The sequence below is a fragment of the Apteryx rowi genome, unplaced genomic scaffold (genome assembly GCF_003343035.1).
Source record: "Apteryx rowi isolate R43461 unplaced genomic scaffold, aptRow1 scaffold_485, whole genome shotgun sequence".
Taxonomy (NCBI): Eukaryota; Metazoa; Chordata; class Aves; order Apterygiformes; family Apterygidae; genus Apteryx; species Apteryx rowi.
In genome coordinates, this window is record NW_020450744.1 from 128,644 (window position 1) to 144,636 (window position 15,993).

Sequence of the window (15,993 nt, forward strand, 5' to 3'; positions counted from 1 at the left end):
ATGACCATTAGCCCAGCTTGGGAGCATTTTGTCTTTTTATTAACTTTCAGAAATGAACCYCAGTCATGGGTCTTCCCACTTTCAGATTTTCTTGTTTCTGTTCAGTGTATCTGAAGCTCCAAAAATTTTCTGAGAGCACTGTATTAAACTTTGATCTAAGGAGGAATGCCTTACCCTGCAGCTTTGATTACCTGTGCTGAGACTGAAAATGCAAATGCGGTGTCCTAAAGATTAGCTGGMAATTACTCTCCTTTGATGTGTAAAGAGTCTCTTCAAAATGCTGGTTCTATTACCCTGTTTGCCTTTTTTGCTCAGAAATTCAATTGAATTGCAGTTGAAGACTTCCATTCTGAAAGCCTCTTATGTCTGTGGCATTTTTTAAAACAGTTATCATCAATAAAATTGCAGCAACCACATGTAATATGCTAACAAAATGGATGTCTAACTTGAGGGTCTGCTATTTGGACTAAGTAATTTCCCTTCTCCTTTCTTCTTGATCTCCCTGCCCCAAATGTCTGCCCATTTCAGGGGTCATGTGCCCTATGGCTCTGGGAATTAGGTGCCTGACTCTTACCTGACACTTGGTACCTCTGTCCATTCTGGCAGTCTGAGCCCTTAAGAGAAAGCCCAGCAAGCTCAGATCATCTTTTAAAAAAGACAGGCAGTCTGTGGTGATATGGTGATGCCTGCTTTTGGCATCAAACATAATTGAAGCCTGAAGTGGTTTGCAGCCCTAGCTCCCATTTCTCAGGAGGAAGTCCAAACCACCAAGCTATAGGAGCTCCTAGGAGGAAGGAAAGTGGTATCTCCCTAAGGAGATGCTGCAAGAGGGAGTCTGACCACACATTCAGCTAGGAGGGAACAGGCCCTGCTTCCACGATTTTGTTTGTTCTAATCTAAAGTTTATGCTAAATTGCCCAGAATGCCAGAACTTCCCAGCAGTTCATTGCATAATGATCTTTAGTGTAAGTATTCCATGTGGGCAAACTGATTTTATGGGAACCCTACCATCTTTTCTGATTCCTGTCCCAGGCAGAGTTTTATGTTTATCAGCAGCATCACTGTCTCATGTGAGATATGTACTAAATACAGCCAGCCTGCAATGAAAGGAGTGACACAGTTGAAAGTGTATTGCCTACTTTTCATCTTATTGAACTACCACCTCACAAAGGTTGACTTAGGTGTTCTTATTCATATACTCTTGATGCACTTGACATAAATTACCAATGCTAATTTATTTCTCTTCAACACAACACATTAAAACTAAATAACAAAAGGTTCCTAAATATTACTAGAGAAATTGGATGTTTAATATTGACAAGTTATTATTTCAGAAAAAAATATCCTACTCCAGAGATGTCTTGAGTACAACTGTGACATGAAACACAATCCTCCCATGTTTATCTTCGCTCCTCCCCTTACCTCACAGTGGCTCACTGAAAGTATTCCTGTTGTCATGGATGATGTTTTCATAGATCTTACCAATGAAATACACTCACCAGTAATAAAAATGTAGTATCGTATCTCAACTTGTGTGAAACGTGCACTGGATTCAAAGACTTACTGTCTTATTGACCACTTAGTTTCCTACTTTTGAGAATTCTTTGGGATTTAAAGTATTCAGTAGAAGTCTTCTGATCTGTATTAAAACTTTGATCTCTAGGCTTTTCAGGAACGCATGCAGTTTATTAATAAGTATACTGTGAGAGGTTCAGAGGAGCCCATAGCTGAGACTGAGATCAGAAGTTTAACACCTAGTCCAGAAGAAAGAGGTAAGAGTATAGCTTTCTGTCAAGCATTTCATCTTGTTTGTGAGCATTGTTATTTAAATACATAAAAAGAGATTAGTCACCTGAAGAATAAAATGTCCACAAATTAAAGTGGTGTAAACCACCACAGTTCAGGAGTTCCTACCATTCGTTCTCAAATATAACTTATACATTTCATAGCCTGTGTTTTAGTATAGGGTGCAAAGTTAAACAATAGGTTTTTAAGCATTCCTCATAGACTGTTCAGATCATTAGAAAAGGCTTTTGCATGAAATACTGGTGGTAAATGGAAAGAATAGCCCTGGTAAAGGTGTCCTAGCGCACACTGGTATGCTTTGTCTCTGTGATCTCTATCCCTGGGATAGAGATCTGGGAGTCCTGGTGGACAGCAAGCTAACCATGAGCCAGCAATGTGCCCTTGTGGCAAAGACCAACAGTATCCTGGGGTGCATTAGGAGGAGCATTTCCAGCAGGCCGAGGGAGGTGATCCTTCCCCTCTACTCAGCCCTGGTGAGGCCACAGCTGGAGTTCTGGGTCCAGTGCTGGGCTCCCCAATACAAGAAACATGGAGCTACTGTGGGGAGTCCAGCAAAGGGCTACTAAGATYCTTAAGGGGCTGGGGCATCTTTCATAGGAGGAAAGGCTGCAAGAGCTGGGCCTGTTCATCCTGGAGAAGAGAAGACTGAGAGGGGATCTGATCAATGTGTATAAATATCTGAAGGCAGGGAGTAAAGAGGATGGGGCCAGACTCTTTTCAGTGGTGTCCAGTGACAGGACGCGAGGCAACAGGCACAAACTGAAACACAGGAAGTTCTGTCTGAACATAAGGAAAAACATTGTTACTGTGAGGGTGACAGCGCACTGGAACAGGTTGCCCCGAGAGGTCGTGGAGTCTCCATCCTTGGAGATATTCCAGAGTCGTATGGACAGGGTCCTGGGCAACATGCTCTAGGTGGCCCTGTTTGAGGCARGTGTTTGGACTAGTTGATCTCCAGAGGTCCCTTCCAACCTCAACCATTCTGTGATTCTGTGATCCCTTCTTTGTTTAATTGTTGCATTGTTCCTCTTGACTCTTGGAGACTGCCAAGTTACTCTTAAGCAAACTTTAGGCAGTCCTCTAGTACTAGAATTCTAACCCTAAATTAACTTGGAATATTTTTGGAAATTCATTGAAAAATACTCCCTCAATTCCAAGTTTGTTAAGAAAGGTCATTAGTGTAGAAATACTAAAAATTTGTTTAGCATCTGAAATAGTCAGCATGTGCAAAGACACTATGACTTTTTTATATTTATTAAAGTGAAATAGATTTAGTATTCCCATAAGTAGTCCCCATTTAGTAGTCCCATTTAGTATTTAATTCACCTTACTAGTTTGTTAACCTGATCTCCCATGACCCTTCATAATCCTCGCCAGCAACACTGCAGGCACTGAGTACTCTCTGTGAATGGATCTTCAAATCTGAAATTCCATTTGAATCTGAAGGAAAAAGAGATGTCTTAAAAGTGATTATAATCTTGTGACTTAGACCTTCAAGTTCAATTTAATATTACTTATTTTTCTTTCTTGTCACTTACTGATAGTATTTAGCATTGTCTCTATAGACACAATTTTAGAGCACTAAAATGGTGAACACTAATTTTCACAGCAACCAACTGCACTTAACTATAATTTTTCATGTGAAACATTTCCAAGTGCTTCTAAAAAAAAAACAACCAGAAAGATTAGTTGCAAACCTTGACGCAAACGCATTCATGAGAGGAGTAAAATTTTTTAATGCTTAGACTTCTCTTTCCTCTTGCTGGAGAGAAAATTCCAATAATATTTTTAAAGGTTTTCATCTATTACTATAATAAATAGGGTAATAGGAGCATTTTCATGGAAACTAACTGCTGTGATCATCATTAAATCTCATCAAATTTCACAGACTCTTTTCAACATATCCAGCCAAACTGAAAGAAGGAAGCTTGAAATATCATAATACAGCTCAATACAGTGGCAAGCTTAATGTCAGATAAGCTATCATACTGTGAGAATGCTACATTAAAGGCTCAGCTACTGGATACATAACATTGTTACTATCCATGTGGTTAAAAATAAATTCTAAAACTGCAGCTTGTCAATTTTAAATCAGAACATTTCCAGTTACCTTTTTTATACTGTAGTTGCTGATTTGACAGTTCTTTTTCATTCAAAGTTTAACACATATAAGTGGTAGAAATAGTGAAAAACATTCAGTGTAATGACTAGCTTTTTATTAAACACTAAATATTAAAATTTAGAGATGGGCCAGAGCTACAACATTTCTGTCAGGAATTCAGTACCATGTAGTCTGAGGGGAGCTACAATCAAGATTTTGAACTCATCTCTTACAAAGAAGGGATTAATTCTAAAACTGAAATTTGAGTTTATGCTAGTTTGGGGCCTGTTGTAATCATAGACATCTGAAAAATTTTTTAATAACCCTTTCATTTTATCTACTCCTACACATTGGACCTTTTTTCTTTGAACTGGTATTTCCCAAGCTAGATCTCTGCCCAAAGGTTAATAAAATTTTTAAACTATATCCAGGATTTTTCATTCAGATTTAATTGAATGCTGTTATGTTTTTTTCTAACAGAACATGATTCCTTACTGATCAAAAGTTGTTCTCATGTTCTTTAGGCATTTAAAATTGGCTRTACTTGATTATATTTACACTGCCTCATGAGTAGTGTGGATTTAGCTAAGATACATATATATATTTCTCTCTGACATACTTTTTGCAACCTCTTTGATTCTGTCATGCGTATTGGAAATAAAAATTCAGAAATATTTTATCTTTTCTAACCCATATTCTCACATATAATGTATTTTGCTGAGCCAAAACAGGAAAAAACTATATAAGAATATAGAAGGAGACTCTTGGCACAGCTGAATAATCAGTTTAATCTGTTTTGTTATAGATTCTCTTACCACTGARAAGAAACCATCACAAGTAATTATGGACTCAAGCTTACAAATGCAGCAAAAGGAATGGGAGCCTATAGACTGTAGTGTCTACATGAGGTAAATTGCAGCAAGTACAATTAAATCCCAGTGAAACACAGAAATGAAAGACTAGCCAAGAATTTTGATATATAAGATTTTGTAAAAGCAATATATTGTTTATGCAATTGTAACTCATTCTTAACTGGATGCAGTATATGCTATTATATATGTTAATCTTTTCTTTTACATTTCATTGGTGTGAGCTACAATTCTGTCACATGCTTGTTAAAGTTGCTGTGAAAATCCTGGTCCATGTTTTATCTGTCACACAGAATCACACAGAATCACTGAGGTTGGAAGGGACCTCTGGAGATCATCTAGTCCAACCCCCCTGCTCAAGCAGGGTCACCTAGAGCACATTGCACAGGATTGCATCCAGGCGCATTTTGAATATCTCCAGAGAAGGAGACTCCACCTGTCCTTTATGTTGTGTACACAAAATCACATAGTAGAGAATGCAGAGGTGTAGATGTCATCTAGATGTGGTTATTAGCTTTGAGTTCCTTTAATATGTGTGCCTTCATACATCCCATTACAGTTTATGTCCTTTATTTAACATAATATATGTCAAAGGAGCTGAATTATTACACTGTCTGTAATGAGAATGTGACATAAAAAATTGAAGAAAATGCATGTGCTGTCCAGTATGTTTTCAGTGCTCATCTTGAAATAAGTGCATACGAAGTTTGTCAACATGTAATGCTAGAAGCAAATAATATATTTAACAAATGCAATGCAATTAATAATCATAGTTAATAACTGAAATAATTATATTAACTACATTTTTATTCAAAATAATTATATTATTTATTCTATGTGTTATTATAAAGCTATTTACCTAACATGCATGCATCTCCATGTTTGCCATACTGCAGTTAGAACCCAGTTCATGTTTATGCCCATTTGTATTCAGGGTGGCATTTATGCAGCTCATTGATTCTCAAAAGCCCTTAGAACATGCTGAGTAATTCCCAAATTCAATTTTAAATTGAAAGGGAAACTAGCTTTATACTGAAGTTAATAACACTAAAACAGTGGAAAATAGGACAAAATATCTTCCACAGGCTTAAGTCTTGTAAGCATTTCATTTGTCTTCAAATCCTTAACTTTTACACAAGTCATTTAAGTCAGATTATAAAAATATATTATCCAGTTTGCTGCCATTATGCCAACAGCAAAAAGAAATTTGCGTTTATCTCAATGTTGAATTACTGTAATACCAAAAACTTCTGAAAATAAGATGTTTCTTGCAAATTAAAATGAGCTCCATAGGCAGGAGTTTTCATATGCTCAAAGATGAGCATGATTTTACAAACATTTTAAAATAGACACTCAGATATGAGAAGGTCTGACCTCAGGAATTACTTTTTCATTAGGGTTTTATAAGCAGAGGAAAAGTGACTGCTTAACTGTATCTAACATCACAATGGTTGCATTGCAGTATATAAGCCGAATGTATGTATATAGGTATTAAGTCACATATACACCTCCCAAAACTTTATTTGAAGAGAGACAAACGTCTTTGTACTTCCTACAGAAAAACAATGTCTGAGTCTGTTCTAAGAACTGAGTCTATCATTCAGCGGCAAGAGATGCATAAAGCAGAAAAAATCAACCATTTTAGGGAACTTCGAGAGCTGGCTTTGGAAGAAAGAAAAAAAGAACAAAACGCTAGAACTTTATTGAAGCAAAATATACTTGAAATGTATGAGAATCTGCAGGTAGGTTTAACTGTTACTGTGATATCCAGCACTAGCACAAATATCTTGTTTTAAAGTAGATCAACTATTCTCAAGACTTTTGTATTCAGTCCCAATTACTAGAAACAGTGTAAAAGCTTGAAATTTCACTTGGGAAAAGGTTAAAACTGAAGCTTCTAGAAAAAAATATAGTGCTGCGCAACATTCTTAATATGATATTCTTAGTACGTTTCCTGGTATAGCTCTTTGCAACAGCACTATTTTAAGAATATCACCATAACAGCATAGTTTAAAATAAAAATAAACTGAGCTTTTGGTATATATGACCGGATGCATATTAGATAAAGTTTGGCCGTTTTCCTGTTGTAGAACTGTATATGCTGTTTTGGAAAGTAATAGGGAAACAGATAATTTATGTAGAAGCGTGAGCCCCTCCTAATATGTCTAACAGCACAGATAGAGCACACAGTATCAGTCTTCCTGGAACATGCATAAAGCTAATAAACAAACAGTTGGAACTATTAATCCTTAAAGAAACATGGCTACAAATAGTAAATTTGATAGCATTTGTGTAAGATCCATCCTTGGCATTAACTCAAGCAATAAAATTGGTGAACGTATCCTGACAAAATTGGCTTATGCTTTGAGAGCCAACAGAAACATTTTTGTTACACAGTGGTGAAACAATAACCACTAACAATTGGCTGGCCACTGTCCAGAGCTCTTAAAATTGGATAAGAGACAGTAAAAATAAGTTTAAATTAGGTCAATTAATTTACAGCAATCACTTGAAAGCATCTTAACAAGTTCCCAGACAGACTGATGTATGGTACTTAACTAGAAGCCTGCAAGGAGCCGGGGTCTTCTACTAGACTAGTAGACTCCTACTAGTAGAAGTACTACTTCTACTTACTGATTCCCTAATAATAATACATGTCAAGGTTTTCAGATATTGCTATGATTTTCAGTGCCTAACATATTATATATTAGAAGGTCAATTCTTTTTTAAGAATAGTGCCTCAACTCTTTCTAGAAAGCATGTCCATTTAAAATGTTATAACATAAGAATTTAGAATCAGAGTTACTTGTGAATATCTATACTGTGCTGATCAGCACTTTTACAGTATTTTCATCTGTAGACCACAGAGAACTGTACAAAGGTATCCAGGTTTCCCCATTGTCCAGGATGGAAATGTAAAGGGAAAAGCTTTCAGAAGCGTCCAAGTCCCACTTGGCCTAAGTCTCACTGAAGGTCAGTGTGATTTAGGCTCCTTTAGTGTCTTCTCAAAATGGGACTTTGACTTCTAAGACACTTCAGTACTGCTGAAAATTAGATCTTAAGGGATTTGTTTAAGATGACAATGCAAGTCAGTAACTGAATCAGGACTAGATCCAGATGGGTAACCAATCTGTTGCCCTATCCTCCCTCCTACGCAATTAGCTTATTATGCCGGCAATTTAAAAAGGATTTTCATGAACTTTCTCTTCTTCTTCATGGTGAAAAAGTTGACATATAAGTTGACTGTGTTACCGTAACAATCAATAAAAATGCATGAGCAAGTAAAAAGAAAAGCAGAGATGCCCTACCAAGCCCTATAAAATCATATAGCAGAAACACAATGTGAAACATAGTGAAAGGATGCAGAAAACACAGAAACATAAAAAGGATGCAGTTCCTTGTGATGAAATCAACATTCATGCATTGGTGGGGGTGTTGCTGTTTGTTTTTGGCTAGGCATCCTTAGACGAAACACGAGGCAGAATTCTCGGCATTCGGGAAGCGTACAGAAGTAAGCTACTCGAGGCTGAGCTCAGGAAACAAGAAGCGCTGGCAGCTGGTGAAGCAGTCCTGCAAGCAGAGCAAGAGAAGAAAAGCCCAGATGCACAAAAAAAAAAGCAAGGAAAAGGTTTAGGGAAAAAAAAGTGATTTTACTTGAGTTGCTGACTGTACTGACTCGTACTTAACTGTTTCGAAAAGAAAATCTATATACAAAGAAGAAAAAAATTTACTTCTTTTCCAGTGTTTTTTGTAATAATAAATTTGATCTCTTTGCCCAGTTTTATTGCAAAATCTGACCAGTATTCTTTTTAGCAGTGTTTGGTATTTTGCTCTCATAAATGGTACTCACTACTATTAAAGTTTATATGTTTTACTGGAAATAAAATTTTGAATTGAAAATTCATATTGTATTCAGATTCTTCTCCCAAATTCTCACTGTCTTTCATCCTGTTTTTCAAATCAAAACAGAACCAGTCAAGAATGAACCAGAGTTGAAACTGAGCTTAACCTATCAGTTTTGCAGACATTTAAGTTGGCAGAAACATGAGCTCCTGAAGTGGATGACAATTTGTGAGTTTATAATAATTAAATAGTGGCATACCACACATTCATATTCAGGCATTGGAAGTCTTCCCAAAGCCTGGTTTACTAAGCACACTCACATGATATCTGCGTACTGTATTATTTTTCCCTTTCACATCTGGCATCATTCTCTTAAATGTTTTTGAAATTCATAGTAACCCTCTGTCATGGCAAACTGTTACCTTCATGGCACAACCTTCCAAGGCTTGCTGAATGTTCCTTAAAATCGTATTACTGTTTTTCTTTTCCAAGCCATGTTTTGCCACAGCTGCTTTGCTAAAAGTGATTCCAGTAGGGCAATTCGTAGACCCTCAGTTGGGATATGAGATTGTTTCTTGAAGGTAGAAGGTAGATTAAGTGGCAGTCACAGGCTTTCTACGTGAAAGATAAAATATTCCCCTTAAGCTCTTGCTTCCATCAGTGTAGAATTCCTATTATTTTTTGGTATTCTTACCAACACAAAAAATACATGTACTTATACTCACTAGCTAGCACTCTGTAGTCAGAGACAATGGTCAAAACTCTTTCTGGATCAGACAGAGCTGTTCTAAATGGCTTAAAAGAATTTTCAATTTATCTAGTCACAAGCAGAAGTTTGAGAAGTTAGACTGCCTACGTACAGGCATACCTCGGAGATATTGCAGGTTCGGTTCCAGACCACCACATTAAAGCGAGTATTGCAATAAAGCGAGTCACATGAATTTTTTGGTTTCCCAGTGCATATAAAAGTTATGTTTACACTATACTGTAGTCTATTAAGTGTGCAATAGCATTATGTCTAAAAAAACAATGTACATACCTTAATTAAAAAATACTTTATTAACCATCATCTGAGCCTTCAGCGAGTCGTAATCTTTTTGCTGATGGAAGGTCTTGCCTCGATATTGATGGCTGCTGACTGATCAGGATGGTGGTTGCTGAAGGTTGGGATGTCTGTGGCAATTTCTTAAAAYAAGACAGCAATGAAGTTTGCTGCATCGATTGACTCTTCCTTTCACGAAGGATTTCTCTGTAGGATGCGATGCGATGCGAGCATTTTACCCACAATAGAACTTCTTTCAAAATTGGAGTCAATCCTCTCAAACCCTGATGCTGCTTTATCAACTAAGTTTATGTCATATTCTAAATCCTTTGTTGTCATTTCAACAATGTTCACAGCATCAGGAGTAGATTCCATCTCAAGAAACCACTTTCTTTGCTCATCCATAACTAGCAACTCCTCAACCATTAAAGTTTTATCATGAGATTGCAGCAATTCAGTCACATCTTCAGGCTCCACTTCTAATTCTAGTTCTCTTGCTATTTCCACCTCATCTGCAATTACTTCCTCCACTGAAGTCTTGAACCCCTCAAAGTCATCCATGAGGGTTGGAATCAACTTCTTCCAAACTCCCATTAATGTTGATATTTTGAACCTCAGTGGAGCAGTCAGAACACACGCAACATTTATCAATTAAGTTCGCTGTCTTATGTGGGCATGGTTCGTGGCGCCCCGAAACAATTACAATAGTAACATCCAAGATCACTGATCACAGACCACCATAACAGATATAAAATAATGAAAAAGTTTGAAATATTGCAAGAATTACCAAAATGTGACACAGAGACATGAAGTGAGCACATGCTGTTGGAAAAATGACGCCAATAGACTTGCTCAATGCAGCGTTGCCCCAAACCTTCAATTTGTGAAAAATGCAATATCTGCGAAGCACAATAAAGCGAAGCACAATAAAACGAGGTATGCCTGTATAGTACACATACAATATGTCCAGGATGTCCAAAAGTATTTGAATGTCTAGGCAGCATGAGAAATTGTGAGAGCTCTCTACTCAATGCTAGTCACAAGAAATGTTTTCCTTTGTGTTCTGGCCACTGATATTAGATAGCCATTGCATTTGGGATTAGCCTTTCTTCTTCTATATCTTAATGAAATACCAGTTGTTCAGGCTTCTGCTGGCTTTGCTTACCTCTGTTTTATCAGTACCCCACTGGTTGACTTGAACTTGACTCACTCCTCAGTCAGTTCTATGATGTCTGTTCCTTGTACATCATCACACCTACACAACTGCTGTGATGTCTCTGCCTCTATTCAGCCTCCATCCTCCCATACAACATAATCTAAACTAGCTGGTTTGAGTTTTCATGTTTGCAAATATGAAAATTAAACCAGAGCCTGAAAACTGCACTGAAGATTTTTGTTTCAAAGAGCAGGAGCTAAGTTTTGCTTTGACCCATACAGGCTAGAAATAAAAAGCCTGTCAGTCTTGTGCTATAATTGCTCTGACTTTGTCCTCTCTGTTTTGGAATATGGGCTATACTGCTTCATGATATTCCATCTTGTTTCCATGGCAATAGCATGTGTTGGTTGTCTTCTTATGTGAATCTGTAACGAGCTTCTGTAGAAGAAGATCAAGCTGAAGTTCTGTTCTTGATGTCACTGCAAGTGCTATAATGACATTCTGTTGTAAAAATCAATCCGATTCTGAAAGCCATCATAATAGACATATAAATGTAAAAAATTCAGCTAATAATTTGCATCATCACAATCCATTCCTGCATGGAATCAGTTGTAAACTGAGTTAAACTCAGATACAGTGTACTCAAATCTACATGATCAAACCTAGTAATGTTACAAACAATTCTAAGTTTCATAGTTTCCTTGTTTTAAAGAGTAATGTGGCATAATCAGAATCTGCTGTGTAGTTCATGAATGTCTCTATTGGCTCACTTTTTTCAACCATGCAGATATGATGATGGAGTGAATTACTGTCACACTGTTTAATTGAGTGCATTTTGGAGTATAGCATGTTTTCAGAGAAGCACAGTAGCAATTTCATAGAATCCCTGTGCATATTCCAGGAAAGCAAAATATCTACTTACCTTATTATAGAGCCTGGGAGACAAAACACCTAATCTGGAGTGTGCCATAGAATTTACATTCATTGGACTCAGAAACAGATGAGTGATGAAATTTCTTATGCATCAGTTTTACATCTAATGAATCAATACAACAGTTCAGTGCAGTGTATTACAGTATAAGTTACATAACAAATATTACAAGTATACAAGTATAAGGCTAAGTATTTTGTAAGTGGAGAAGGGTGTACAAAGACTACAACCAAATGTGAGTATATTTCAAAATATGTCATTTATAGTAGTTTAAGAAGCCATAATGTTTAGCACTTTACCTTGAGAACAAAAAAAAAATCTAAAACTATCTATCTATTGTGTTTTAATTGACTTGATTGTTGCCTGCAATCTGTAGATCGAGTTGGACAAAAGTCAAATTCTATGTTCATATTGATAAAGCATTTTTGTCCTTTTTCCCTTTTGCCCTTTAGGATAAAGACAGCTTTTAAGCACCACAATTTTATGAAATTTATCTTCCTTTATTTTAAAAGACTTTATTGTCTGTAGTCAGCACAAGAAATTACTCAAATTCTATTTTTACAGATTGTGTATTTCAGAAATATGCCACTACATCAAACATTCATATTTTCCCAGGGTTTCCTGTAATAAAAGCTGTAGAATAGTCATCATTCCTGTTTATACAAGACTTAATGCTCAGAGTGGCCATTCAGGCCCAGATTCAGTAAGGACATAAGAAAAAGCTTTAAATTATGTTCTTTTGTAAAGCACTTAGGCAAGGGACTGAAACATGGGCTCAAGCTCTTTAAAGAACTGAAAAGATAGGGAAAGCTTTTCTGAATGAAGACATGATTGTCTTGATCTTTTAAGATGACAGTCTTTTCAGAGGGAGTCTTTTCAGAGGAATGGCTGTGTGAAGGCATACTTTACCAGGTATCTGATGGCTTCAAGTCCTAGAAGAAGAGGGTGGTTTTGGCTGGGTTTTTTTTGAATAGTCTCCTCTGACATTACTTACAGAAAATCATCCCTGAGAACATTTGCCCAGTTTGTCATTTATACAGCCTCCAATTTTTGTTTTTTGAAGAGTCTCGATATAAAGAACAGCCTAGATAACAAGTCCATCTCTAAATGTTGCAGCTTAATTATCTTTTGACTTGGAGATTTAGGTACTTTTCCCCTGAAATGCCAAGTCTTACTCCTGGAAAAAGAGTATGGCAATTGCCATTTCTGTACACAGGTGGATAGATTGGGTAATCCAATACTTCAGAAATCCTGGCCTGTCTCTGTCAGAAGGCTGTGCTCTTCTTATTCACAGAGCCTATGTTGCCAATATTCTGCTAAGATTTTCTTTTTGTGTTTATGTGATTCTGCCACACCTTTATTACCCCCAACTCATAGACCAAATATGCAGCTAATTTCTATCTCTGTGTTTAAAACCCCATAGGACAGTCTTTTAGTATCTGATCATTGCTGAGGGTTTGCACAAGGAGTACTAGTTTCCAGAATCGGTGAAGTGGCAGGGAAAGGGGCACTTCTGGGGACAGGTTTGCCTACATTTTTGTAGAGGTAAAACAAAAAGAATTTGTTTGCAGTACTGATTCCTGATAGCCATTTCACTTTCACAGGAAATATAGCCAGTAATACAAAGTAAAATGACACTGCTCAGCAGAAGTTTTGAAAAGTTTTGATGGCAACTATAAATGACATGGTAGACTGCACTGTGAATAATCACTAAAGAATTACTTCTTTAGTGTTTACTCGCTCTACTTTTACATTTTAAGAGAAATGGTAAAGTTCACAAAGCAATATAGGAACCTAGGAAAGAAATAAAAGTCTTTGAGACTGCTAGCTGAGTTTAATGGGGATTAAGTCTGTAAAGAGTTTATCATTTTCAATAACTTTTTGTAGGTGTGTTTTGCTAAGCTTTGGCTGTTTTTACTGCTTGACCCTTTACTTTTGACCAGCTATTATGAGCTAGGAAGGATCTTTTCCATTAAAAGACATCTCTAAAGTTAATTTTTAATGCAGCTAGCTTCATTTATCTTCAAATGACTTGTCCCATCTGCTTTGCTTTAATTTGGCTGGCATTTATACAATGAGTTACAGACCAAAAACCAGACCAAGCCTATTCCAGGATGCCTTGCTGCTGAGACAAGCAATGTGCTGTGAAATGAGACTCTGTTCTGAGCTGCTAGTCTGCTCACCCCAGCAATGTGCAATTTACTAGCTATGTAAGGTCTCATTTTAATTCAAGGAGGAGATACAGCATTTATGCACATGCACAGCATTTCCCCTCCAAAAGGCAAAAGTGTCTACATATTTTGTCTGGCAGAAAACATAAGGGAACAGCTTTGTATAATCACACAGCAGTTTGCAGAATGAAAGAAATCTCACTTTTAGAGCCCTATTGTCCTCTCATTCACTTCTTGAATCAGCCCTAATAGATTCGCAGTCCAGGTAATGTTTCAGTGACTTGAACATTCTTGTTATTTTCAGAAAAACAAGACGCGCTTGTCAGAGGAAGACAAAGGAAAGAAGCAGAAAGTCAGGGAAAGAGAGAAGACAGTCTTTGCATGGTAGTGAGACTAAATAGCACAAGAGAAAGGTGGTTTGAAGGTGTTACTAACTGAATTAAGAGGAAAGAGAGATGTGTGTGTGTGGTCCAGGTAAAACTCAGGACCTCTGACTTCCATGGCAGTAAGGATGTGGGTAGTGATTTGCTCAGGACAGTGGTTCAAGGATTAGCAGGCCAATCTAAGAATGAGATAGTGCACAGATCCCAGTGTGACCCAGGACATGTTACTTTGGGTCAGGTCTGGAGGTACACTCCTGTCTGAAACCTGGACATCTCTGCCAAAAACCTGGAGTTCTCCATAAAGGCAAGCACCAAAATAATTATTCTTTCCAAGACACAAGTGAGAGGTGCTTGCCTTCCACATGGTGGCCCAGGGGTTGCAGCACAATCTGTGAAAGGGATAGTCAGGCTGCTCTGTCCTCAGCCTGGGAGAGCTAACGTGGACTGTATGGGAATGAGCTCCACTCAGCAGGCCACAACAGGCATCTTGTCCAGCAACCCTTGAGTTGGGGCCATCGTGCAACACTCATGGGACCAAGTGTAGAGGAAAGCAAGAGAAAGCCTGACTCTATATCTGAAGCAGTTGGCCGCAAAGATGGAACATGGGAGAAGGAGGGATACAGCAGTTGTATGTTCAGGGATGTCAATAAGATTTAACTTGCTAATATGCCAGGTTACTAAAGTGTCTTGCCAAAAAGGGAGCATTGTTTTGTGGCCTGGAGTGTCCTAGGTATCCAACTTCCATTCCACATAGGCTGAACATTTTATAGGTGACTGCAAAAGCAAAAAATAGAAGGCACCAGCTGACAGGGTAGAGAGGCAGTTGAGGCAATCAGCTGTGGCATGACTTGGAGCAACCAGAACTACTTCAGGCATAAAGAAAGTGCGAAGTACCTGAAGAGACTCCAAGGGCAGTAAAAAATACATGCTGCCTTTTCTCTATTCTGCCCATGCCAGACACCACAACTCAACTCAACCCATGTAGCTTTAATGCAACAAAATTCAATTTTTTTTTGCACTACAGAGAAACCTTGAATTGGATCTGAGGGCAGTTGTTTGCAGAGGCTAGAACTATAGATCTAAAAATGCAGTTAAAGGAAAGGTTAAAGCTGCCCCACTCCCAGCCATCGTAGACAAGGGGATGAGAATTTTTATGTCATAGGGGTTTATATATCTCTTAACAATACGTCTTTTAGGAACTGGGAAAAGATCTGGATAAGAGACAAGAGATTAATCACAAGTGCCTAAAGCAATGCWTATATTTTTCTCTCTTATGCCACAGAAATGTGGCATGAAGGCTTTTGAGGTTCAGCTAATGAAGGCATCAGAAGCTGCTTCCTCTCACCTTTTCCTTACTCTTGATTCTAGGGTTTCACAGCATTTCCCTGTCATCTTCAAAAGCATTTTCCCTTGCTTTTCTGTTGCTCCAGTCCAAAGGGCAAGTTTCCCAAAGGGCAATAGATTACTTTCCAGAAAACACATTTCTTGTACTTGCTAAGTTACTTTCACCTAAATTATTAGGAATCGAAAGTTTCAAAGATTTCATTAGCAACTTAGTTTTTTTGACCATTTTCTTTTTTCCCCCATAAATATTACTGGATTAACACATTGCAGCTGCTATGCTCYTCTGAAATACTATTTATCCGTACTCTGAGAAAGATATTCAAGTGCTGTTTAGGGTTCTTGCCTGC

The 15,993-nt window shown here is 37.6% G+C and overlaps 1 protein-coding gene across 1 annotated transcript in view; it reads left to right on the forward strand.

The window, feature by feature from the left end:
- ADGB (androglobin) overlaps positions 1-8,611 on the forward strand; it is a gene marked incomplete at its 5' end in the record, with an annotated part of 133,491 nt that extends 124,880 nt beyond the window's left edge. Inside the window, 4 exon segments of the mRNA XM_026078735.1 lie at positions 1,664-1,778; positions 4,713-4,815; positions 6,335-6,518; positions 8,233-8,611. Of these exon segments, the coding sequence (XP_025934520.1) occupies positions 1,664-1,778; positions 4,713-4,815; positions 6,335-6,518; positions 8,233-8,424 (594 nt within the window).
- Positions 8,612-15,993: the final 7,382 nt, after the last annotated feature.